This window comes from Equus quagga, chromosome 7, assembly GCF_021613505.1.
Source record: "Equus quagga isolate Etosha38 chromosome 7, UCLA_HA_Equagga_1.0, whole genome shotgun sequence".
NCBI lineage: Eukaryota > Metazoa > Chordata > Mammalia > Perissodactyla > Equidae > Equus > Equus quagga.
The window spans coordinates 7,557,063-7,582,643 of record NC_060273.1 but is presented as its reverse complement, the minus strand read 5'-3'; the positions used below and the strand labels follow the sequence as shown (position 1 = coordinate 7,582,643).

The 25,581-nt window shown below is 45.2% G+C and overlaps 1 protein-coding gene across 1 annotated transcript; it reads right to left on the bottom strand.

Annotated features, from left to right (window-relative positions):
• Positions 1 to 985: 985 nt before the first annotated feature.
• Positions 986 to 25,559, bottom strand: HAPSTR1 (HUWE1 associated protein modifying stress responses). The gene is made up of 4 exons (XM_046666062.1): positions 25,216 to 25,559; positions 24,628 to 24,708; positions 15,430 to 15,705; positions 986 to 3,388 (listed from the first exon to the last, which is right to left on the bottom strand). Exons 1-4 carry the CDS (start codon positions 25,439 to 25,441, stop codon positions 3,144 to 3,146), a joined length of 828 nt encoding a protein of 275 aa, XP_046522018.1. The 5' UTR covers positions 25,442 to 25,559; the 3' UTR covers positions 986 to 3,143.
• Positions 25,560 to 25,581: the final 22 nt, after the last annotated feature.

Here is a 25,581-nt window from a genome sequence, read left to right as displayed (position 1 = left end):
ATGATTCGTTCATAATAATTTTCTAAAATTCACTGTGCTGCCCGCCCGTGTCCCCAACTACAGGCCCCGTCTCCAGATCACCTCTGAGCATCTTGCCCCTTCACTGCCCTCGGAGGCCGGCTCGCCCTGCCAGCCCGCGGCCACGCCCTGTGACAGGCAGCTAGCCCAGCTTTCACTGCCTCACTGAGACCTTCAGGCCCACAGCCACGATGACTCAAGTTTCGTGAGTCCCAGGAGCCCTTAGAAAAAACATGGAGAAGGCCAGTTCTTGTTCCAAAGCCTCAACTTGGTTTGATTACATCAAAGTTATGCAGATGTGATGCCCCAAACAAAACCGCAGACAAGCCCCGTCGTTTTTTGGTTTTTCAAATGATTTATTCATTGAATGATTTCAGGTGTGTACCACTACTCCAGCTGGGTAAACCACATTGAAGAATTTGACTGCAGGTCTTTAGATTCAGCCAAATGCTCTCCATTAATTTTGCTCTATAAAATACTAAACATTATAATTAAATTCTTAATGCTTCAGTCATGCTCAGAACACTGCAGTGTAAGGATGAACTCAACCCACTCATGCCAAGTTAGGGTGACAGGAACAGAACGAACAATCCATGTCTGAAAGAATCAGAGAACTGAGCTTAAGATGAAAAGAGGTTCTGTTCCCCTAAAGTAAACTGTTAAGTTTTAAAATCCAGCCTACACTGTTCTCAAGAGACTGAAAAAAAAAATCGTTATTAAAGAAGTACCACACAAATAGGCAATCTTCCATGATTTGTTTTGCATATAAAATGGCACAAAGAAAGGCTTCAAAAAAAAGAACTAAGTTTTGCTAAGAGAAATCATTTCCCTTTCTACGCCTAGGTCTCAGGGTCATTCTGGGCTCCGGTGGCACACGAGAGCAATGGGGCGGGGAAGGGGGAGGGGTTACGGGACAGCTGACAAATAGCATTTGAGATTAAATGCACTGGAAAAAAGTAACGAATGCTAAAGTTTTCTAAAAGTTTAATGGAGCCAATAAGGCATATAAATCATGTTCTGGCAGACATTAAGACCTGCTTTATCTTACCAAAGAAAATGGCACATGTTTTATCAAAATTTGACAATCGAGAGGAAAGGGTACTGAGATTAAGCTTCAGAGCACCAACCAAAACAAAAACAACCAAAAAAGAAAATGTTATTCAACTTGGAAAGAGGAACTAGAACCAAGGCATGAAGGAAAGATTAAATATGTGTTCCTCCATCTCAAAATCCTTTAGGAAGAGGAGTTCTGGCCACTAGTGAGCAAGGCTTCACACCACCCGACTCCAGAATCTAAATTTACAACGAGAGAAAAACAAAGGTAACTCCAATGCATTTCTTGGTATATTCTAAAGGGAGGCTTGAAAGTATTCATAATACATAGGCTTGTCCGTTTCAGGTAAAATGACAGATTGCTATAATTCTTCCTGTCATTATATTCAAACAAAAAATGATCCACTTTTGCAAAAATTTAGAAATACCTCACTTTCATTGCTAGTTTTAGTATGGAATTCACTGTTTTAAATAAGGGCTATATCTATAATGAATACAGAACTTCAGTTCACACATTTCCAACATCCCATTCACATCCCACCCAGTCAATGAATATTATAGTTAACTTAGCAAAGTTTCTTCACAGAAAGGTATTATTAAATGGCTGAAGAAATTGCAAACTTTAACAAAGTGCTGCGAGTAATGACTGGAGAACCCTTACACTGATTTGCAATGGTCTTTTAAGGATAAAAACAGGAAGGAACGGATACTGGACTACAAGTCTGCAAGGAAACATTTTCACTGTCCTACTTGATATATAATAGAATAATATGATAGAATAAATTACAGTACCTGGCAGGCTGACATCAGTTCTTCATCTAAAAAAGACTATCATTCAGTTCAAGATAGTAAAAATGAAGATGAAACATGCTCTAAAACATTGTAGCTACAAGAGGTCTTCTATTTACTCAAAAGAGGACTCTACCGAGAACTGTAGCTTAGGTCTACCTAACATCTAGAGACCCTCCATGCGATTCCGTCTTTTCCAGAATGAGATCCCAAACTGCACTTTAGGAGAGGGACTGCAAAGGTGGGTTTTGCTATTTAAGTTGTGATCACATAATTCGCAGATCAAAGACCTTTCTCTTCCACCCATTCCAATGGAAACTGCACACATCAGGGCATTCATGAGAAATGTCCCACCGAACAAAAGCCTAGAACAAATACCTACCTACCGCCAGCCATCTCCCTCTCACTGACACCGAACCAAAAAGGAAGCCCATTCCCAAAGTTCATGACCTCTCTACTGTAGGTCACCTTGAACGCAGTACGTGTTTACATTTACCAGAAGGATACTACCCTGACTGGGAAGTAGTACTTGTCTTAAAACTGAGTATTTTAAGCCTACAGGGTTAATCTGGGGGCAATTTGATAATATTGCTACTTTTAGAGCACTAACACACACAAAGTGAATCCAATAAAGTTCTGTGTATTGATTCAGTATTATTAATTGCATGACCATCATAGCACCTCTTTACATGACACAATCACCAGAATTAGAAACTGCTTTGAAAACTGAAAACGGGGCACAGTCCAAAAAGGAGAAGTTGCACACTGTTATTATATAGAACCCAGGTGCACGGTACAGTGCTGCTGCAAAAATGGAAGCCTGCAGATTTGATGAGGAAGCCAAATCGTGTGTTTTAGACAATTTTAGGAATCTGGCAATACTGTTGAAGCAAAATACTCAACACAGCAGGAAATGGACCAAAAAAAAAAAAAAAAAGGCATTCTATACCAAATAAACATCTGATATTTCCTTTCCCTTTGAGAATAAATACAGTTAAGGTCACTTTTAGCCTTGGAACGGATATGTTTGCCTATGATGATCTTGCTAATGACTAAACGATATCTGATGTCCTCTGCTAGGATTATAGTTTTAAGAAAGCCAGAGTTACAAGAGGCATCTACTGGAAACACCTAGAACTTCCTTTTATGGCAACCACTATAGAATTCACTTGTCTTAAACAGTGAACAAGGGAAGATGGCCTCATGTTTCCTTTGCAGTAAGAGTATATGTTGAGGATCGAGTGGCTTTCAAGCAGCATGGTGGGTGTGAAAATGTTTGCAGTTTAGATCATTCTGTTGCGTTTATGGGTTGGTGAGTCTGTAATGACATCGCCACACTGGGCTGAGGTACGCTTTCTAGTTCCACCATTGTCCAAGTGGAGTGCCATTTCTTCTGATATGAAAGTGTTCAAATCGACATCATGGAGTCCATTTCTCCTTCGACTAGCATTCGATCCACTGCTTACATGTGTAGGAGAGCCTGGGGTACTCGAACGCACGCTTATACTAGCCATTGCACCACTAAGACCTAGGAAGAAGAAAAAAGGTTTTAGACTTGCTCGATTATTCAACCCTCTTGAAAGCAACCCACTTTACTTTCAATGCTGTCACAGTGTCAAAGGACGTCTGCCTCTTTTCTTTGTAAGGGGTCACCAGGGAGCAGTCAAGTCTGACTCTGGAAAAACGAATCGTCTGGCTTTGACATATGAGATGTTTTATTGGTAACACTACTAATACTTACAATGTGGGTGTCACTACCAATTACTGGACCCTTATTATGTGGCAAGCACCATGCTAGGTGTACAAATTTATCATGAAATCCTCCCATTTATTCTGAGGTACATACTGAATGTAATTTATAGGTGAGGACAGGAGGTGCTTGCTTTCAACAGGAGGACGTTTTGGTTATACATCCCGACGGACCCCTCTGATATCTGCGTGCGTGCACACAGGGGGACAGCCTTCATCTCCTGGCCTGAGTGGGACTGTTCCAATATCCCCTCTACATAAGGTGACTTCATCATTTATCATCCAAAACAGTACACTGTTGAGCCTGAAAAAGGGTCACTATTGAAAATGATGCTGGGACATCCAGTACGAAGCGAGCCTGCCCTGGACAAACCGGGCTATACGATCACCCAAGGACTGGACCGTATTTGGTAGACACCCCTTAGGACAGCCTAACTCAGTACTGGCTATAATCCTCCAGAGAAGGCGGGGGGAGCGAGGCTGGTATAAAAATCCTGCTACTTTGCTTCCAAAGAGTTACTTAACCCAGAAGAGACCCAGCAACCAATTTGGACACTCATTCCTTAGACTCTTCCACGGCTAAGGAGGCAAACCTTATGTTCCACTCCTCAATGCTCGGGATAAACCTGTGAAAGGCACGAGTGAGGCCAGGAAACAGAAAACAGTGTTGAATTTAAAAACCTAACGTAACTGACAGTGGACTTTCCTTATGAGGTTCCCCCTAATGCTATTCTAGCCTCACACGGGGATTTGTTATGGCCCAACTAAACTGATACAATGTGATCTAGTCTAATCAATGTTTTTTATATCTTAGATTTTTTAAGCTTAGGCTGGTTTCATAGATGCCCATTGTAATTTTATACTCTATAAATGTGATTGAAATTTGCACATTAAGTTAAAAAAGGCTTCTCTGCCTCCTGTGGCATCAAACCTATTCAATTCGCTTTGACAGTATTCTTAGCCTACACATACTCTGTGCACATCCTCAAACCTATGGCCTCAGCCACCTCCCACACACGCCGCTGATGCTCGGCAGCCCACACCTCTCTTCAACTGCTCTCAACTTCCTCATCTAGGAGCCAACCAGCCCCTCACTGCTCCCCCTGCAGAACTTGCATCCTCCCTTCACACTGGTGGCCAGAGGAAATCTGATCGTGACTCTCTATGGCTCTAAACCTTTCCAAGGCTAGCGCCTATTAAAATAAAAGCTCTAATCTTAGAGTACTTCCAGTGTCAGGCACTACATGAAGTACTTTTTAATTGCACCCTCAAAATCACCCTACAACATTTATATTATCTCCATTTCGCAGATGAAAAACCAAGACCAAAAGGTTAAGCAAGCCACCCAAGGTCACAGTTACTAAGCAAGAGTTGGGACTCAAACTCAAGCAGAATCTATATTCCTAGCCACTGTCACACTCCCCTCTCTGAAAGTCTAAATTATTTTAGCATCAAAGGGCTTCACGGACTGGGGCCCGGCCTGCCTCTTAGGCCTCATCTCTTTGAACAGTTACTCTCCCCTCCTGCCCTCTTCACGCCCACTGTAAGAATGAATCAGGCACTGCTAATAACAAATGATTCTCAGTTCCTTAAAGCGGTCGGGCCTGCACCTCCCTCCCCACAGGACTCCCGGCTGCCTGAAGCCCTCGTCCGTCCCTCCAGCGCCTCCTCCAAGGCTCCTCTCCTGGCTCCTCTACCTCTCCTTTCAGTCTCTGGCCGGCTCCTCTTCCCTCCCGCTTGAAACTCTCCAGCTCCTTCCTGTTCTCCAGCCTGCCAGCTGCTTCCTCAGTGGCCTTTGCGGCCTCTCTTCTGCCTGACAGGTTGGTGTCACCGGGGGTTGATACCCTTGACCCCTCAGCTTACCCAAAGGCCTCGTTTTCCCAATCAGTGCCAGCGGAGCAGGCCTTTCTCCTGAGCTCCAGGACCCATCCATACTTCTAACTGCCTGGTGGACGTCTGAAACCGAACTTCAAAACGAGACTGCGCTGCTGCTTCCCCAGCCCACACAGGCTCATTAAAAATGAATGAGGAAGAGGAAGGGAAAAAAGGTCTGGGCTAATTTTACAGAGCCAGAACAATCATTCACATCTTCCTACGCTGTCTTTTCCTCTGTATCTAATGAACTTAACGCGGTACCTGACACACAAGTCACTGAACTCTGAAAACACAGAATGCTTCAAAGTCCTAGCCCGCGTTTTGTAAACCAAACCTGGTGTTTATTCACCTCTCCAAGGACAGGAAATACATCACGTGGCCTCCTTCCCTTCAATCTTTGCCCTCAAGTTTAAAACTCAATTATTCCCAAATTGCTGGCTTTTTTTTTTTTTTTTGAAGTTCTCCACTAAGACTGTAAACTCCTTAAGGGGAGAGCTGTGCCTTTTTTCTAATTTCTCAGCCCATGACACACTACTAAAAGGTGTCCACGTACTTGAAACGATACTCCTTTTATCCTTTGTTTCACAATGCAGGAGGTTCTAAAGGAGTTATACTGCACAATTTGGGTCACCAGCATGAAACTGGGCTACTTCAGCAATTCAACTCAGGATCCCCTTTATCATCTGAAACCACAAAAAGAACTCAACAAACCCCACCCCGATGCCCCTTCTTGTAACATAGGGGTCACAGGGCAGTATGTGTCACACTAAGGACAAATACCCAAGACTCATAAAACACTCCATCGGATGTGAACAGGCAGCTCACTGCTGTTCTCCATGAAAAAGAAGAGAGACTCAATGTCAGTTTGGTCAATTTGAAAATTCCCCAGTAACTTCCAGGAAATCACCATCTTTCTCCTGTGGGGTGGATGACATGGGGCTTAGTTTGACAGCTACAGAAATTCACCGTGTGCGGCATTACCTACGCATTATCCACGTTCAGCAGTGAAAATTCAAAGTTTAACTGTCTAATCTTCCCCAAAAAGACTTTTCGCAGTGTCAAAAAAAAATTAAGATTAACAACCAAAAAATATATTATTTTGAACAGCCCAAATTTTATTTTATAAACCAATGACAGCTACTAGAAGATGCTTTAGGAAACCTTAGCTAAGCCACATGAACAGTCAGGCCTATACAAGTACAGAGAATCTAAACAGGCTTCAGAACTAAAAACTAAGTTGTACGGCCCGAGAGCATACAACTTAATTTCTACCAAAAACACACTTTTTCAAAAGGGCCATGGGAATATCAATTGACAAAAGCAGTAAACAAGTAGTATGATTAGACAGAAAAGTCTCAATTGCTTAATACAAGATAAACTTATCAGTTTTAAAGTTTCTGCATCCATTTTAAATGATTAGTGCAGGAGTGGGGAAAAAAGATTAGGATGATTTAATCATACCTTCCAAAGCAAGCTCCCATTGGAGCTAAAGCAGCGTTACAGTCCAGGTTATAGGAATCTAGGTTACACGATAAATTGTTAAAAGTAGCACATAACTATTATTTTCATACCACGTTCATGCTTAGGGTAATAAGAAAATCCTGTTTTCAGAATTAATTACATGTAATTCCAGTTTACCAGCACATAGTTAGGTCATACACAGGCATAGCAAAAGCAAATGCAGGACCCACTCACCCGCCCTGCCTGCCTGGCAGCCCATGGCCCGGAGGCTCCGTCTACCCTCTCTACCAGCCTCCCCGCGCTGCGGCACCTGCCGGAGCAGAGCCAGCCCCGGAGCAGGGGAGCCGACTGCCAGGACTGCTGATCCACGCAGCACGGGTGGAGGGCCCTCTGCCATCTGCCCCACCAGTTTTCTCACCTCCAGTAGCAAGGGGGGATCTGAAATCCCCACACCTTGAACAAAGTGATTAACATCTGACTGGGAACCCTAAGAAACTGGCGTTCTTGCATTTGAAATGAACTGACTATTCAAATGGATAGCACTCCCTTTGCACAAAGTTGTGTTCTGATTTTAAGCAAGCAAGCACTTGTGTGTACATGTCGTGTTCTAAATGCACCAGGGCAGGAGTTCAATCCTTGAAAAAGGAAACCTACTAGGAAGATTCTGGTAATTTGAAGTAGATACCACTCCCCACCCCAACCTGTAAATTGTAATACTGAATTTTTATTGAAGTAAAGCACACTAAATCAAACCAATTACAAAGATACATGTGTCACACCAAGAAAACATTTTCAGTTATGCTGACAGCCCAGAATGCTTTCAATTTTTCAAAGACAGTTTTAATGCCATGGGAAAAATGCTCACGACGTTAAAATGAAAAAAGCAAGATACAGTACCATATATGCAGTAGGATCTCAACTATGAAATAATTTTAATATTTATACATTGAAAAAAACTGGAAGAAAATGCACCAAACATTTAACTGCAGTTATCTCTGTATAGTGGGGTAACAGAATACTGAATTTTTTACTGTTCGGAAATTGTCAAGTTTTCCAAGAAATTAGTACTTATAAATCAGAAAACTAGCGAGAAGCTTGAACTCAGATGTCAAACTGCTTCATAACTAGCGAGGATGGTTACGTAGGAACCAGCAGTGAACCAGCTTTCAGGCAGGTTGCAGGGACGCCTCTGTCACCTCAATGAAAAAAGGTCCAGCGAAATTTCATCACAAGTTCAAAACAACGTGTATCACGGATGTTGGAAGCTTTAGTTAAGTTCTACCCCCAGAAACTTCAGTAGCTGATAGCTAATCCTAATAAACAGAAAATGCCAACTTTCCATTAGAAGTTTAATGCTATCTTAATTGCCTCTAATTGTTCTTGTTCTCAGAGACTGGTTTGAACAAAGGTCCTAAGTTAGAAATTCCAGCCTTCAGAGGAATTGTAGTTAAAGAATATTCTTTGAAATAATCAATTTTAAGCAATTAAGAGATGAGATTGCTTTGGTGCATTAATCTCTTACATCTTGATTTCCAAAAAAGTTTTTAAAAGATTTCACTGTTAAATAACTATTTTCAGTTCTGTTATTTCCGGAAGATGAAGACTGCAACATTCAACATGCATTCATTCATTAAGAAGCTACTGTGCCCCACACACTGTGCTAGGAGTGTGGGCAAGGAGGAAAAGGGATTGTAAAAGGTGGAAGGACATGAATCCCCCACAGGTCACTTCCATTAGCCCTTGCAACAGAAAACTGCAAGGAGTTTCTTTTATACTGTACCATTAGTTGGAAAGCACTTAACCTATCCGTGCTAGCTGTCAAAATCTGTTTCTAAATATTTAGCTTTATCAGTGGAAGGCTGAAAAGTGACAGAGAGGAGGAGAGACAGAGACCGAGCACAAATCCTTAAACTTCTTCTTACATGTACTGGATCTCAGTCGTCTAGGAAGTTTTACCAGGAAGATTAGTTCTCACCAACACTTGCTAACTTCTCTTCTCTCTCGCTCTAGTGGACACAGGCCAAACAACGTCTTCACAAGAGAACAAAAGCTACAAAAACCTGTGCTCAAAGAAAGTCCTATTGGTTCAGGCTGCCCGAACCAGAACCTTCCACAGACTCCAGGGGAAGAAGGTATCAGTTTTATGCATTTCGTATGACAAACTGGGAACTTGCCTTCTATTTTTTCTGGGTAAAAATTCCTATCTGACCTTATACCCCTTATTACAATTTCAAACCACTGTGTTTTTTAATGCCCCACACACCCAGTTTCTCCAGATCCAAGAACCTGTCAAGCAACTTGATGATTTAAGAGAAAATAAGGATTTCCAAGCAGCCCAGAGAAAGACTTCATTAGGAAAAAAAAAGGAAAATGGAGCTTATTAAGCCCTAAGGTGCTGGCACTATGCCTCAATCTGTCTGCCTGGGCTCACAGACTTCAAACAGTCTCATGTAATTCTAATAAGCTGGAAACTCCTTGAGGAGCGTATCTGATTCATCTTTGTATCACCTGCTCCCACTACTGGCCTCTAATAGAGTACTTGGTATTTACTAGGTTCAGTGCATGCTGGGCGATAGGACAGGCTACAGAATGACAATACATGCTTCATTTTTAAAGACCACACCTTCCGCAGAAGGATTTTAATGGCAGAAATCAGAATGCGTAACACCACATCAATAAAAAACAAAGAGGGTTTTCAACCAAAAAGGCTTCAGACTTCAACACTCACTAAGGAGCTGCTGTCTTAACTCACAAAGTGCTTGCTTTATTTAAAAAATCTTTCCTTTGGTTCCTTTCCCAGTTTTCGAACTCACAGTGTCGTATCACAGGCTGGCGGTCTGCTTCTGCCTAGGTCCTCTCGGCACTTACACCAGCAGAGGCTGGAGCCCACTGTCTTTTTCAAATTTGTCTTAAACATAAAAGGAACTGAAACTTTGGCAAGGTGGCATCTAAAAGCCCAATGCCAATGACAGCAATGGTTCCCACCAGCGCCTATTACAACACCAGCCTCTGTGCGCAACAGGCCTCGAGTCTGAACTGCTGGCTTTTACAGAGGGCCAGCCCAGGCCCAGTGGGGTTAAGCTCCTAGTACTGCAGTCAAGAACGTCATCAAAATGACTTTTGGAACTAAAACCAAGTGTCTCTGAATAGTCTGAACCAGGGCCAGAAACCTACAAAGACCACCTATGAGATGATTTGAGCGAGAGCAAGGCTTTGAATAAAGCTATCAAATCAGTCAAGTCTGACTGGGCATCCAGCATCCAGGTCTCTATCTCGCCTCCACGAACACCCACCCCACTCACTCTGGATCCTTTCCACCTAATCCCCATGATAACAAAGAGCTCAGAATGAGGAGAGGAGATTTCCACCTAGGCTTTCCAGACACAGCTCCAGCTTGGGCAAGTCAACTCAGAATCTCTCTTTCCATCCAGTACAGGAGAACACCACCACATCCATTGGTTTCTATCAACAGGAAACAAACTCAGACCTTAGAAAAGAATACGAGTAAGTGGTTAACGAGTTTTATCACCCCTCCTGCTGGAGTGGCAACTGCAATTTAAAAAGCGGCCCTCCTGAGAAGAGAGGGGAAAAGCACCCTCCAAGGCCACCGGAGCACCAGGCCTGTTTTCACAGTAATGCCATCCAGAGGCAGAGGGCACTCACAGGACTGAGAGCGAACCAGAAGCCCTCTCCAGGCAGAGAACACGCAACAGTGCTGTGAAAGGGTAGGTTCTCTGCTCAGCTCCGCACCGAACACGTCGCCTCTCACCAAGACTGCCTTGGAGAGGTTAACCATCTTGCCCAAGGGCCTACTGGGAACACGGCCTATACACAGAGCCGCAACACTCTTCCCACACAAGGGAACCAGAAATAGCAGGGCACAAGCCATTCGCCTGCAAGCCTACCTAACCAGATCCACCCAGAGAGAAAGACTCCAGACAGACAGACAAAACTTTCTGATGTCTTCAGAGAAGAAAAATAAGCCTAGAGACCTTTCCCACCCACTCCCCAGACCTACGAGGGGGGATGCCAAATGTACAAATACAGAAGCACAGGGGTTAAAAGCATGCATTTTGGAGACAGAGCTGGAATATCTATTCTACCACTTACTTGACCTGTTCTAATTTAGCCAAAAAGCCTTTCTTCATCCATAAAATGGCAATAACCCAGGGTAAGTGTGAGCGCCCACTTAGGGTGCTGACAGGAATGCTGAAAGAAGAGCTGTAACGGTGTATCACCTGCAGGGACCACCCGGTCTCCTCTGTTCTTGTCTAAGGAGTTTACTTTGTAGCACTCCTAAGGCACACCCGTTACATTCTGCCCTTGTTGTAGTCACTGGGGACCTGCAATCCTCAACTCTCTGGAAAGGTCCTCTGCCCCACTCTGCTGTTATCTGCACACTCCACAGGCCTCTCTGAACCCTGTTAACTCGAAACACAGCTACGCCAGGTTCTTTGCCAGGTTCTGTTAATGCCCAAAGCTCCAAGACCACGCCCCTGCCCTAACCTAGCGCAGTCTACCGGAAACAAACTGGGAGAGCAGACACCCAGTCCAGAGAAGGCCTGAGGGAACGGGGAGAACCGAAGGAAAGCTTCGTCACACAAGGGACATCTGACCAGTCTGAAAGGATCAACAGGCAGAGGGAAAAGCTTACGAAGAGCACGGAGGTATTCAACAGACTGAACAGGATGGCTAAGATCTCTGACCTAAGGTCAGGACCAAATCCTAAGGGCCTTGCAACGCCATGCTGAGTTCTGACTTCACCCTACAGGCCACAGAGAAATGAAGGCTTTTTTTCCATGAAGTAACAAGATCAGAAAGATGGTTCCAGAGATACCAGGGAAGATGGACTGGTGAATGGGTCACCTCAGGCCTGGGAAGCAAGAACAGGAAGGAGATTATTCCAAGATCCCAGGGCACACCTCCTCCAGAGAGCCTTCTCGGAACCCAGGGCCAGGAGGCACTGTGAAATGTCCCTTTCTGCCTCCACATATCTTACACATACCACAGTCATGACACTAAAATAAATCATCCAAGTATGCGTTCGCCTCAACAGAAAAGGAAGCACTCTATTCATTTATATATTCCCAGAGACCAGGCAAAATCTGCCATGTACACGTCTGCTGAATGGTTAAATGAGAAAAAGACACGTTTTTGCTGTTTTGGGGGCTGCAAGGCTCCATCCAATTTGAAACCCAAAGTGAGACAAATGCCTGTGGAACACTTGGTGGAGATGTCCGTTGCGCGACAACAGGGCATACAGTCAAGAGAGCAGGTCTAAACCAGAAGCACAGATTTTGGAAATGAAGACTGAGATGGCCCTTGAAGGGCCTGCAGGAGGAGGTGGCTAAGGCTAGAATCCTGGGGAACGTAATCCAAGTCAATGAAGGAGCCTGAGGAAAGGTCAGAGACCCAAGAAGCCTAAGAAGAGGGGACAAGACAAGGAAAGCTCCAGAAGAGAAAGGATGACCTCAAAGAGGGATAATCCGAAAGGTACTGTACGACAAAATGGTCCAGATGATTTTTGGTCTATCTGAAAACTTCTGTTCACATAAAAATGAGGTGCCAGGTATGTCAGCTCTCAGAAAATTTTCAATAATATTCTTATTTTAAGACAAAGATCAACAAGGAAAGGACAGAAACCAATTTAGCAGATGCTTATGTATTTCTTCGATTTCTCTGTGAGTTTAATATTCAGACTAGATCCCACAGTACACAGAAAATAAGCAATACAGTGCAGACAATTGCCAAAATAAGGCACTGGATTATATTCTTTAAGCTTCAATATCCATTAGCTGACAGTTTAGGCTAAAACTGTTCAGTAACTATTAATTGATGTATTTTTGATTGAAACAGTATACTTAAGGCCTAAGACTGATAAGGGTACTGATCAGAGATCTTACTCATTGTCACACCCTCACCGTCTACATAAAATACTCGGTCTCTTACGTCTTTGCCATTTTTCTTCAAATAAGGGCCTATTTCAGGTATATACAGGTGCCATTTGGTGCAGGTTTGTAATTTGGAGCTGATAAAGAAAAACCATGGTAGAGAACTGTCCTCTCTTATAAAAAAAGGGCAGGATGAGGTCTCTGAAAAAGCAGAAATCACTATGGCCTCCTCCACTCCCGTCTGCTTTGATTATGAACTTAGGAAGGCCGCTTCAACATACCAATTCTTTCCCTACATCTCCCCAGCACTCCAAAACTTCATGAATTCAGACTCTCCCTCCCAGGTGGGACTCCAAGAACTTCAATATGACCTCACATTTCATAGATTTCACTAAGCAAATTATATGCAAAACCAAATTCTGACAAGTACGTATCCTAATTAAGATGTTTCTGAATACATTTTAAAAGATCATCTGAACAGTTTTCACTTCGATTTACAGACTATTCAATAGATCAATCATAAGTTCACCTGGCTGCAAAGTTAGTCATTAATCTGCATTACAGTTTAGTTAACAATGCCCTATACTACTAGAAATCATTCAAATTACCTTAAATACTCACATCAGACTAACATTCCCCTGAATACACTCATGTTCTCTAAAGCCACTAGAGCACAAGACCCAGGAGAACTCATGTTTCTGTATCTCTTTCGGGGGGTCCTGTTACTTCACCACAACCACGTGAACTCGGTGTGCGAACCCCAGCATAAGAGTACACCGAGTCCCCAGTTACTGTGGATTGGTGCAACTTGCTAAGTTTATTGAAGGGAAAGATTATTTTTCTACACAGCTTTGTAACTAAACGTTTTTAAACTCTCACAATTCAAATTTAAGTCGAAACTATAAATAGTCCCTTCCTAAAACTACGTCATCACTAAAACTCCCAAAGTTCAGGAAAATAATAAATCACAAACGTTGAAGAGATTCAACTTAAGAAAAAGTAATGGGAGCTGAACAATACAGTAGAAGTTTTTGGAAGGGGAGCTGGCTTGCCCTATTTACAATGTACATAACTGCATTAAGATTTTATAACAAGAGAGCCATTTATGTTTCTTAAAACTCGCTTCTAAAGTATAGTATAATACAGAAAAAAGACACTTTAACAAGAGAAGCATGGAATGAATCGTAAATCCACTTATGATAAAGGAAGAAAATGAGACTTCCTAAGGGAAGACAACTTCATCAAACACTACTGTGCACTAAAATTGATCTGACAAACTGTACACTTGCAGTAAGTTTTTCCAAACTTAATGGTAAAAGACATAAAACTGCTAATTCAATGGGAACACCCCAATCTCTTCTGCCTGAGTTTCAAAAGTCCTGCTGGCCGAACTAGTCCACTGGATTAGAAACAGCAAGCAGTCTTACGTACTGCACCCATACACCGTGGACTTTCCTGCAACATATGTTTTTGTTTGTGTTTTTAACTTATAAACAGACTCACAATCAGGAGGAAAAGAAGAACACTTTTTCCTACCCCATGTTCTGAGTGGGGTTTTAGGTAAAGAACCAAGACTTGCCAAAGAGAACAAGAATCTCTCTAAGCACTAAAGCTTCCACGATGTAGAAGCCCTTTGGATAAATCCCACTATTTTTATTACTAGGTCACTTTGCTTGGGATGACCTGCACTATGGCCCAGAAATGCTAACGTTTTACAAGACTCATGACCTAACTCAATAATTTCTTCTGTCTGCTTAGTCACTTCCTCAATCCATATTTGCATCTTGGTTCCAACCAAGTCTTATTATTTTGTTGTTTGATTTTTATGGCAGTATTACATGTTGTCACACAGAAGTACCTCTCCCAGGTCTATGTGGAAGTCTGCAGTAGAGAACAAGCAACAGCAGACTAACTGACTGCACACCCCAGGCTTCTCCAGTAACACGTAAACCCCTTAGCCAAGAATGCCTTTTCCTGGCAGGTCTGGCCTGGGCAGATGGTGAGGGACTGTGCTCTGACAGTCCTGACTATCAAAGGAAGGACCTAAGGGACAACAGACATAAGGGAAGTCGATTATTCTTACATCTGTCCACTCCCACTTGGGTCATCATCACCCTTGCCCTCTCTAGGCACACTCAGTAACGTAGGGCGTCAAGGGGAGTTCCCACGAGAACTAGCCCAACAATTACCTGCCTTTCTTGCCTTACACTGACCAAGCTCTCCAGGCCAATTATAAATGTAAGGATTCTTAAGACACAAGAACTTCCTCTTCGACTCAGAAGAGTAAGAAAACACGTACAACATAAGTGTAAAGCAATAAATTCTAATCAATGTTGCAAAAGATTCTGTTGTTGTAACACCAATAAGCTCAAACTAACTTTCTAAAAACATTCTTTAGGATGGGCTGGCTAACATTCAAAAATTGCCCATGTAAGTTCTTAGCTTACGTTCTACTTAAACATTTTCTAGAGCAAGTAGTTACTATAGTAGACAAAAGACAGACAATGCATCTGTACCTAAGCCTAAACGGAAAATGGGTCCACAGGCACACTCTTAACCATTTTTCCAAAGAAATATGTTTAAACGGCTTTACCATGCAGAGCTATGGCTTCCCGGAAGGGTTGCAAATCAGTCTCTACAGATGAGCTAGTTTCCGCTGAAGTAGCTCGGCTAGGGGACACTACAGTCAGTCTTGGGGGAGCTCTAGAGTTTCGTGGTGGAGGAACTTTCCCACACAGGAAGCTGATCAAATCTTCTCTACGAATAGTTCTTCTGCGCTTTTTAACCCAAGCCAACACATCCTTATTGCGTCGCTGATAGCCAATCTGAATTCCAATATCAAAACTTCGCTGATGGGTATCCACGCTTTCTGTTAGAAAGAAAGAAGGAGAAAAAAGATACATCATCATCAGCAGCCATGCTACATTCTCTTCTTAAGAAAACCACTTCACAAGTTAACCGAGCATCATGAAGTATGGGGCTAAGTCTATCAGTAATTACTATTTCATTCACGTTTGAAATGTTACACATGACATTTAATCTTAATTGTCTAAATTCAGAGCTAACACATCATATAGTCCTAGAGCTTCTGCCTTGTTCTTAGGGGAATAAAATGTAAACAGACAGACTACTTACTGCTACCTAAATTATCATTTTTAAAATACTATTCCCTAACAACACTTGCTATACTTAATCTAAATAAGCTAGCTTGTTCAGTAATACTAACAACTGGTAAATTATTAAATGCTTATTACATTATACTCAGCTTCACCTGAGAAAAAAGGTAACACGAATACCTGGAGAGCGGTACTACAGACCCCTTACTGCAAATGAGGAAACATGTTGAGCAGCGACTAACTCTACAAAGGTCAGAGAACATAGGAGAGCCGGAACTTTGCTTCAGTCTGCAGCTCTTCACCGCTCAGCTATACTGCTCTCTTCCAGAAGAGAGTGACCTCCCGTGAGCTCTCAGTAGGAGCAGGACATCATCCAGCAGGTGACTGAACCCTGCACATCACTCAGGCCTGGCTCTCCGGCATTCACCAGGTCATTTCAGAGGCCCACTGCCACTGACAGGGTCAGCACCAAGAACTGGGAACACAGCGCAGGCAGTGGCAAACATTTTCCAAGTAATAAGGGAAAATGAATTCTGATCGACTGCTCAACACCAAAACCAAACAGCACGGCGGCAACAGAAAGGCTTCATTCATTTCCGAAACTAGGTGTATTTTCATTCTGCTTCCAGTTCCCAACACTTCCCTGTAACTCCTAACCATTCCCAGAGACCCTGCCCTAAAATCCCTCGGACTGGCCTCCCGGGTCCCTGGAGACACTGCCCCCTGGATACACTGAACCCGAGTTCCGAGAAAATGATCCCTGCCTTGACTGGTTTTATAGATTTGAAAAAAGTATTTGCAAATTTAAGTCGCTACAATTTGTTTCTAGCTTAGCTGCTATGCTGGCAGAAAATCACCAGTCTATCTTTAGTGACATTAAAGAAGATGGTTCCTTTATCCCTGGACCTTTTGGAAAAGCAGTAATTCTTGGTAACACAGAAAAATCACTTCTTTATTACTTTTCCTGGCCTTGATTTTCCGTAATTCCTTGTCTGTTACATCTAAAGTAGACTGAAAGGAAGAGCAATGATCAGCGAATGAAGAGCTGTGTTCCATACAGACAGACAAGAATCCAGACATCTCACAGGCTCCCAGGCTGCACGAATTTGCATTATTAAAAAAGACAGCGAGAGGGGAGCACAAGCAGAACTTTTATAACAAGCCCTATTTCTTAGCAGATGATTGGTCTCTATTGCTAAAAAAAGATTTTTTTTAATGCAAGAAGTTGTCCATGGGAGCACTCTTGAATTAAACTCCATCTCAACTTTGAGAAAGTAGATTTTAACTTTAAAGAACTAAAAAGCAGCTCAGAAGTACAGAAATTTCTCCACTGTCTCACTACTGAACAATGGCCAAGTTACAATGTGAATCAATGTCTTCTGATTTCTCATCTCATCACAACAAAGCAAGCATGAACTCCCATCTTTTCCTTAAAGACTGGCACCTGCACTAACATCTGTTGCCAATCTTTTTTCTTCTTCTCCTCCCCAAAGCCCCCCGGTACGCAGTTGTATATTCTAGTTGTGAGTGCCTCTGGTTGTGCTATGTGGGACGCCGCCTCAGCATGGCCTGATGAGCGGTGCCATGTCGGCACCCAGGATCCGAACCAGCGAAACCCTGGGCCGCCAAAGCACAGCGCGTGAACTTAACCACTCGGCCACGGGGCCAGCCCCAAACTCCATTTTAAAGGGAAGTAACATTCAAGAGGATAATACAGCACTCGCCCATCTCTTAAGTCTTAAAGACTTAGACGAAGCCAACCTTAGAGGCTTGGATAAACTCTAAGATGACCTGGTAAAGCTGTATCTAGACCTTAAGTGATCCTGACAGAGCTGGAAGCATTTTAAGAGAAATCAAGTCATGGAGCAAACTAAGTCCAACCCACAGGACCACAAAAAGGAGGAGAAATATAAAGTGCATGAACCGAGAAGCAACCAGTTTTCTACAAACCTGCCTTACCTCAAAGCACAGTTACCACCAACCTCATAATAGAGAAGTTTCCATTTCCAAACAGAATGACTGAGGAAATTTTATTTTTCAAGAACCAAATGGAGGCAGGCCAAGAACCGGAAGTACAGAGCGAAAAGAAGGGGAAGCATGAAAGGGACACAAGAAACAAGTTCCAAGCAGGCTTGGGTAGCGCAGACTAAGACAAAGAGCCACCTAAGTGTACAGTGAGTAAACCAGACAGCAAGAGAGAGAAGATAAACTTGATCAACTCGACAGCCAAAAGGGACGGGCCCCGGGAGGTGGTTTAAAAAACGGACACTGCGGGGAAGAAAGCGCTTGGCAAAGTTTTGGTTTGTTTTGACTGAGGTCACAAGGAAGTCCCAAAAGTCAGATCTGTAAGGGGCTGGGTTTAATCCCAGCTCTGAACAAAGCTGGAAACCCCAGTACTCACTGATGTAGATGGATGACAGTTACACAGTAAGCTGTGACTCTCTTAAAATTTAAGCAACTGACCAATCGTTTCACCTAAAAAAAAACTGCACGAGTCTCAACATGAGAACCACGGGCACACTAAAAGTCAGGCACTTCGTAACCCCGGTTTTCACAGACTAGAGGGCAGGAGGAGAAAAGCAGGTGCGATATTTAAGGTCTTCAGGGCCACGCTCTTGCACCGCCTGAGCGTAATTTGGTTTCATATCACTAATAGCATATCCTGAGAGCCAAATCCAATTGTATTACCATCCAGATTAATCCAACCTGTCATTTCCTTAAATAGAAAAATCTCATGTTGACACTAAAAGCATTTAAAATACAGTCCTTATGTTTAGTCCTTTAAATAGTTCCCAGGTTGAAAATAAAACCCTCCTATCATATCTTAAACTTAGCAGGAAAGACCTGAATGCTTACTGGAGAATCTTCAGCATGACTAGACTTAATACAATCACACGTTAATTTAGCGTCCAATAGAATAACACACACACACACACAAACACACAGATGGCCTCCTGAAGGCTCGCAGCCAAGACTGCTTTGAATATATCTGAACCCTGACAACAGGACACCCAAATTCTGGAAGGGCAGAGCGCAGAAACTGTGGGCCAGTCTTGCGTCCAACACTAGTTTACTGATGCCAAAGCCACGGTGGAAAAGGGCCATAAGCTTGAAGGTTAGGCAAAGCCCAAGGGCATCGAAATGTCAATCTAACCTTTAATCTCAACACATTCATTTCCTTAGTCAAGAAGCAAACTGATTCATACAAGTCACAGGAGCGGTCCCATTTTTTTTTTATAGAAGCATTGAATCCGAGAGCTTTTTACAAGTCTAATCCTCCCACCACTGGCAGGGCGTGGTAGGCACAAAATCATCCTGATTTCTGAGGTGAAGACCAAATGCAAAACTTTCTCACATGATACACAATCAAAATTAATCAGACTTCACTACTTAGAGTTTTCTGATACTTGCAAACCTCCTGTGAGTCAGCCAGAGCAGACAGCCCGATTTCATAAAAAGCAATGGGAATTGAGGTTCAAGGGCCTTGCCCAAACTTGGGAAGTGGCAGAGTTCCTTCTCCAACGTACTCCTTCCTCACGACAGAGAAGCCGCCCCCCTCCCGAGAGGACCTGCAGACCAGAAGAGCGCACGGCTGGACCAAAGCCACGCTTCGTGGAATACTAACACCTGCACAATACCTGACCTTAACAATTCAATCTGCACTAACCAGCCAGTCTGGCACAGGAAAAATACATTAAAAATGCTTCGTGAAAAACAAAGATCTGAGCCACGGCCAAAGTAAAACTTTTCCAATGTTTTGAGAAAATACCTGTGATGTATTCCCTAACAAAGAAATACCCAAAAATAAGAACGAACTTCCAGCTACATATATATTTACTTAATCTTCACCGAGCACACATGACAAAGGAAGGGGCCAGGGAAGACAGAGCAGCCAGGTGCCTGGCACCCGATGCCCGTCCACCCTCTCCTAAAGGAACTCCAAGTTCTTGTTCGGACAGCTCTGGGGCAGCTTCCTCCACAGCAGCTCAAGGGGTGGGCACGTGGTGCAGTCCAGACTAATCTGCATAACCCCAAACCAGGGCTGTGACACCAGTTCTGAGTAAGCATGTGACCCAATTCTGGCCAAGGGACGTCACTGCTGGTAGCTCCTGGAAAGCAGCTTCCTAGCTCTTCTGAGCTTCAGTGAGCGGCCCTAAGATGCGAGCTGCCGATACACTGGAACCAGTCTGAAGACAAAGCTCCTATGCGCACCGGCACACACTGGGCGGGAGAGCCGCAGAGCAGGGGAGCCCCAGGCACTGGATTAAGCCAATCCTACCCTTGGCCTTCGAGTCAGAGAGGAGTCAATCCATGTCCACACCACTGAAGCCAACCTGACTTGTATTTTCTGGTATTTGCAGTCAAAACACGCTTTTACAGAGAAGTTATCATACGAAAGTGATTGTCTTCTATAAAAATTTAAACAGAATCTACAAACGATATTAAGAAGGACTAAGACTACTGCTCCTTATACTAAGTTTAAGAATAAACATTAAGACTTTGGATTTCTAATTGTAATCCACACTAAGATGTTTTGAACAAAGTCTCAAAGCTCAATAATAATTTTTTGCAGCAACGAGAGTCACAAATCAGCTCCAGGAAGTCAAACTGTAAGGAGCCGAAACTCCATCATGTCTCCAGATAGAATACGTTTTCTCTGACCATTTGTTTATACATCAGCCAGTTGCCACTTGGCCCACAAATTTTCAGTGTGTCAGTTCACTTTCAGTTTACGTATAGGCCCAAAATGGCTACACTGACACAAGACTAAAGAGGATTTAGCATCAAGACGTCTCAAAAATAAGGACTTAAAGGGCATCCTGCTGATTTTCTCACTTAACAATTCTATTTATTTAGCCCTTTCAGGGAAACATGCAGAAGGAAAGAACACACTACAAAGCTTATTCCAACCCAAGAAAAACAAGTGAAGACAAAAAATAAACCAGAATTTCTCCCCTTCATCCTAAGCACTACCCATAGCCAGAAACACGTGAAAAGTAAAACTTGACCACCAACACAGCCAATGCTTGAATACTCATTTTAGGCCAGCACTCAACTAAGAGATGGCACTCCAAGTTGTGGGTACCTATCCCTACTTACAGCTGAGAAAATGAAGGAACACGTGGTGAAACATCCTGCTCCATCACCTGTCCCCAGGACCGCACAGCTAAGCAGCAACAGACTAAAACCTGAACTCAACACCCTAGCAGGACTCCAGGATGACGGCGCTGGCCTTCTGCAGGCCCTGCTAGAGTACAGACCCACCTCGGGCAAACGCCGCTCGAGGAGAGAACCAGAAACAACTTTAAGATAAGCGATACCACGAGAAGGCTCTCCACATATGTGGCAGGACTCAGCATGCAACTGAAGTTCCAGATGCAGCTTTAAAATGCGGAGGCAAAGAAAGGGAGCTTAGCATAAAACAAGAATCAAAAAGGAAAAACGTTAAGCTGGGAAAGGACACGTTGAGAAGTGGCCCGAAGGGGTGCTCAGAGGGGCTGCTGCAGAGCCAGGGCGCCAGCCCCCGCAGTGTGACCACGTGGGGCGCCCCAGGACAGCCCTGGCCTGGAGGACAACAGTCCAACCTCTCTGCGGAGCGAGGAGCCCCAAGCAGCAGAAATTCAGAATCAGATAAAGAGAACACTTTCCTAAGGCGGAGTCAGGAGACAGGCATTGGAAGCGGCCACCCCAGGAAATGCGGGGCAGATTTAAGAAGCAAACACAGATAGGCTTGGCCCAGTACTTCCCAGGAAAGCATCAACCCTGGCGAGATCAAACGACCTCAGTGTAACTCTTCACTCCCTTCTCTAGGGCACATGTCAAAACATGGTCCTAGGCCAGGGACACGACACGACTCAATCCTAAACAAGCATTACCCTCTTTAGATTTATCACCTCGAGATAAAAACGAGCAGCAGCAATCACGATTTTTCTTCCCCTTTCCAAAAAAGGATGCCAAAATCTTGCCCTACTACGTGGAGTAGAAGGATGCACTCCATTTTGCTGAATTCTGTCCACACTGAGGGGGCACCTCGACTCACTCTCCTCCAAATCCTTCCAGCCACATTCCAAACCAACCAACCAGTCGTTCAATTTTTCAAAAGCCCACGGGTAATCAAAAGGGGCCCTCTGCTAGGCTTTTACCCCAATTCTGACTTTCCTCTGTGCTCATTTTAGGAGTTATCGAGAAGCTGGTGAAAGTGCCAGCCTCTTCCCAGGCTGCAGAATGAGCCATTTTTAGCTTGCCAGGTAAGTGCTTAATCACACAAAATACAGGAGCACTGCCCAGTAAAGGGATCCCCCCAAAATCTTCCCCCTGTACATTACACTTAAATATCTAATCAGAACCGTGAACACTTAAATTTACCGCTACTTAAGGCTGCACGCACTGTGACCCTATCTTGCTAACTATATTGGTTCTATTTAAGGCATCCAATTATCCCTAGAGCTGTGAGGTATTTGTGATCTCTGAAGAGGAAGAATGTGAGGATCTGCAGAGAAGTATCCACTCTCCCCGACCTTCCTACACTGCCAAATTCTACACGTCACTGCTTACCTTTCCTATCAGGAAAAAAGGGATGCATTTCATTTGACAAAACAAAACCAGTTTAGTCTAAGAATCCTGCATTTGCAATAATCCGAAAACCTCATGTAACATTTATTGGAAAAAAATTTAATGTATCCCATTAAGTTTTCTGAACAAAGCAAACGAGTAAATCACAAGATTTTCAAATCAAGTAATCAAATCAGGGATTACTTCAGTGTTCGGCTTCTGAGCCCATCTTCTCATATGAAGAGTTAGCATTAAAGAAGTCCACCAGCTCTAGTCCTAAAGAGATGCATTCTAGAAGTACATGACAGCACCAAAAACTGAACAGAAAAGACAGGACAGTCGGATTTCTGCACGGCCTAGGCCACGAGCCTGGCACATAGAAGGCAGTCAAAATGTGTTGCCTCCCCTTTAGGCAAAAAGTAATTGCAACAAGCGAATGGATAAACTGTGGTACCACCGCATACAACAGAATGCTGCTTAGCAAGGAAAAAAAAGGCACTATTAACACCTGCACCATGAACTCAACAGATCAATCTCAGAAACGTTATGGAAGCGGAAGAAGCCAGATACAAAAGGCTACATACTGTAAGGCTCTACAGACATTGACAGAGAAATGGGAAAACCAACTATACATCAATCAGATGGGTGGTCACAAGGGCCGTGATAAACATATTCTAGTTCTTAGCAGTGTATGTTTGTCCAACTCAAGCTATACATATTAAAAGAATGATTTCACTGTATATAAATTACACTCCAAAAAGTCTGAGTTTTTCAGCAAATGATTTCAGAATTCCCCATCTGGATGAAAGGAAGAGCCATCCCAAAGAATGCTCAAGACTCTCAAGCACCGATGGATGTTACAGCAACTTACTCAAGAGTCAAAATTCAGGAACTCGGCGACATCAAATCAAAGTTGCCCACTGGGGCACCATTTAATCATGCTTCCCTTTTCTCGGCAGGCCTGGCCTATCAGACTCTCATTCTCTAAAATTAACATGCTACTCACCACTTTCAGTTCATGTTCTCAAATTACGGTCCCAAAAAACTGCAAATTCTACCCAAGAAATCTCACAATAAGGAATATTTTTCCTACAGAAAGCTACCATCACTTGCACATTCTCACACAGTAAGAACCTGAGTCAAGTCTCTGCACAGCCTGTGTTTCAACCTATTTTGATGATTTTAAAACGCACAAAGCTCCATTCCTGTCATCAGCAGCTTCTAGAAGCCTGAAGACATTCAATCACATTTTTACTAAGACCAACAAAGTTAAATCCTTTTCCCATAGAAACCTGGCCACAAACCAAATCCAGGCACCCAAATCTTCAAAACCAGTAAGGCCTACAATCTAAACCCACTGCTACCTTAGAGAGCACAAGGGGCAAGACCCTTTCCTTACAAATCTCCCTGTCATCACACGGGGGGGGGGGGAACTAACTCCAGAAAAACATGACCCTAAGATACCAGTCCGTCTACTCGAACTGATCACCGATTTCCTGCCGCCAGTTCACCATCGGGACACCAGGTGGTTTTGAAGGCCCGCATCTGATGAAGTAGCTGGAGAGGAACCTGTCACTGCCCATCAACGCGCACAGATTATCCCAATCAGCCGATTCTCCACGCGTTTGTTTACTAACTATGGACCCACCAAGCTCGGAGTCGCCTAACTCGAGAACCTCCTCCTGGAGGGGCTGACACGCGTCCCCGCCACCTCTCTGGGGCACAGGCCCGTCCCCTCTCCGCCCCGGGGGGGCCTCTGCCCCGTCTTCCAGCTCAGGGCTCCCCCACCCGGGCTCGCTGACATCGGGACGCGGGGGCGCGGACGGGCACCCGCACCCTGCACCGCGGACGCCCAGCAGCCCCTCTCCGGGAGGACATTCAGAAACGCCTCCAGCCCCGGCCAAACGCCCCGGGAAGGGGGGGGATGACGGGGTGCAAGTCGCCCCCACGTGGGGGATCAGTGACCTCGCCAGCCACCCCCGGAGACGTCCAGTTGGAAACCCTGGATCCAGGCGCCCCAGACGCCCGGGCAGCCGGGGACAGGGAGGGGGCCACCCGGGGCGCAGGCCCGCCCCGCCCCCGCCGCCCTCCCCCGGGGCGGCCACGCAGCGCGGCCTCCTCACCTTTGTAGAGGTTGGTGACGGCGGTGGCTGCGTTTTGGAAGGGGACCCAAAGCGACAGTCCTGGCTGCTGACACACTCGGTCTGAAAGAGGAAAAAAAGACACAAAGACAGAGAGAGAGAGAGAAGGAGGACAAGAGAGACAGAGAGAGAGAGCACGGTTACTCGGGCGTCGATCGCTCGGGAACGGCCATATTAGGTTTCGCCATTTTGTTCGGGGTTTCGGGCTCCCCCGCCGGCCGGGAGGGCAGCGGGAAGGGGGTCGCGGCGGGGTGGAAGGGGCGGCCGCGGGGCTGCGAGGCGCGGCGCGGGGAGGGGAGGGGAGAGGGGAGGGCCCCCCGGTCCCCGCCCCGGGGCCGGCTCCGGGCGCAACGGGGACGCCCCGCCGCCTCCCTTCGCCATTTTGTGACCGGGGGCGCCCGGCAGCCGGGCCCCAGGGGCGGGGGGCTCCCCCGGCAGCCCGGCGCCTCCCGAGGCCCCGCCGCCCGCCCGCGCCGCCATCTTGGCGGAGGGGGGCGGCGGGGCGGCGGCCGGGCGGGCGGCCGGGGCTGCGGGCCGAGGGGCGGCCAAGATGGCGGCGGCGGGCCTCACCTTTGTAGAGCTGGGCCACGGCGGTGGCCGAGTTCTGGAAGAGGTGCCACAGCTTCTGCTGCTTGTGCTCGGGCTGCGCGGCGGCCGCCGCCTCCTCCTGCAGCTCCGGGGGCAGCTGCTCGTCCTGCTCGGCCTCGGCCAGGCACTGCCGCTCCCACTTGGAGAACCAGTGCTCGGGCCCGTGCTCCTGGATCTCCGCCTCGCCCTCCTCCTTCCGCTCCTCCATCCCCCGCGGCCTCCCGCGGCCTCGCCGCCGCCGCCGCCGCGTCCTCCTCAGGCGGGGCCCCCGCGGGAGCGTCGTCGTCGAGCGGCCCGGCGGCGGGGCCCAGCGGCCGGCGGCGGCTCCTCGCGGCGGCCCAGGCCTCC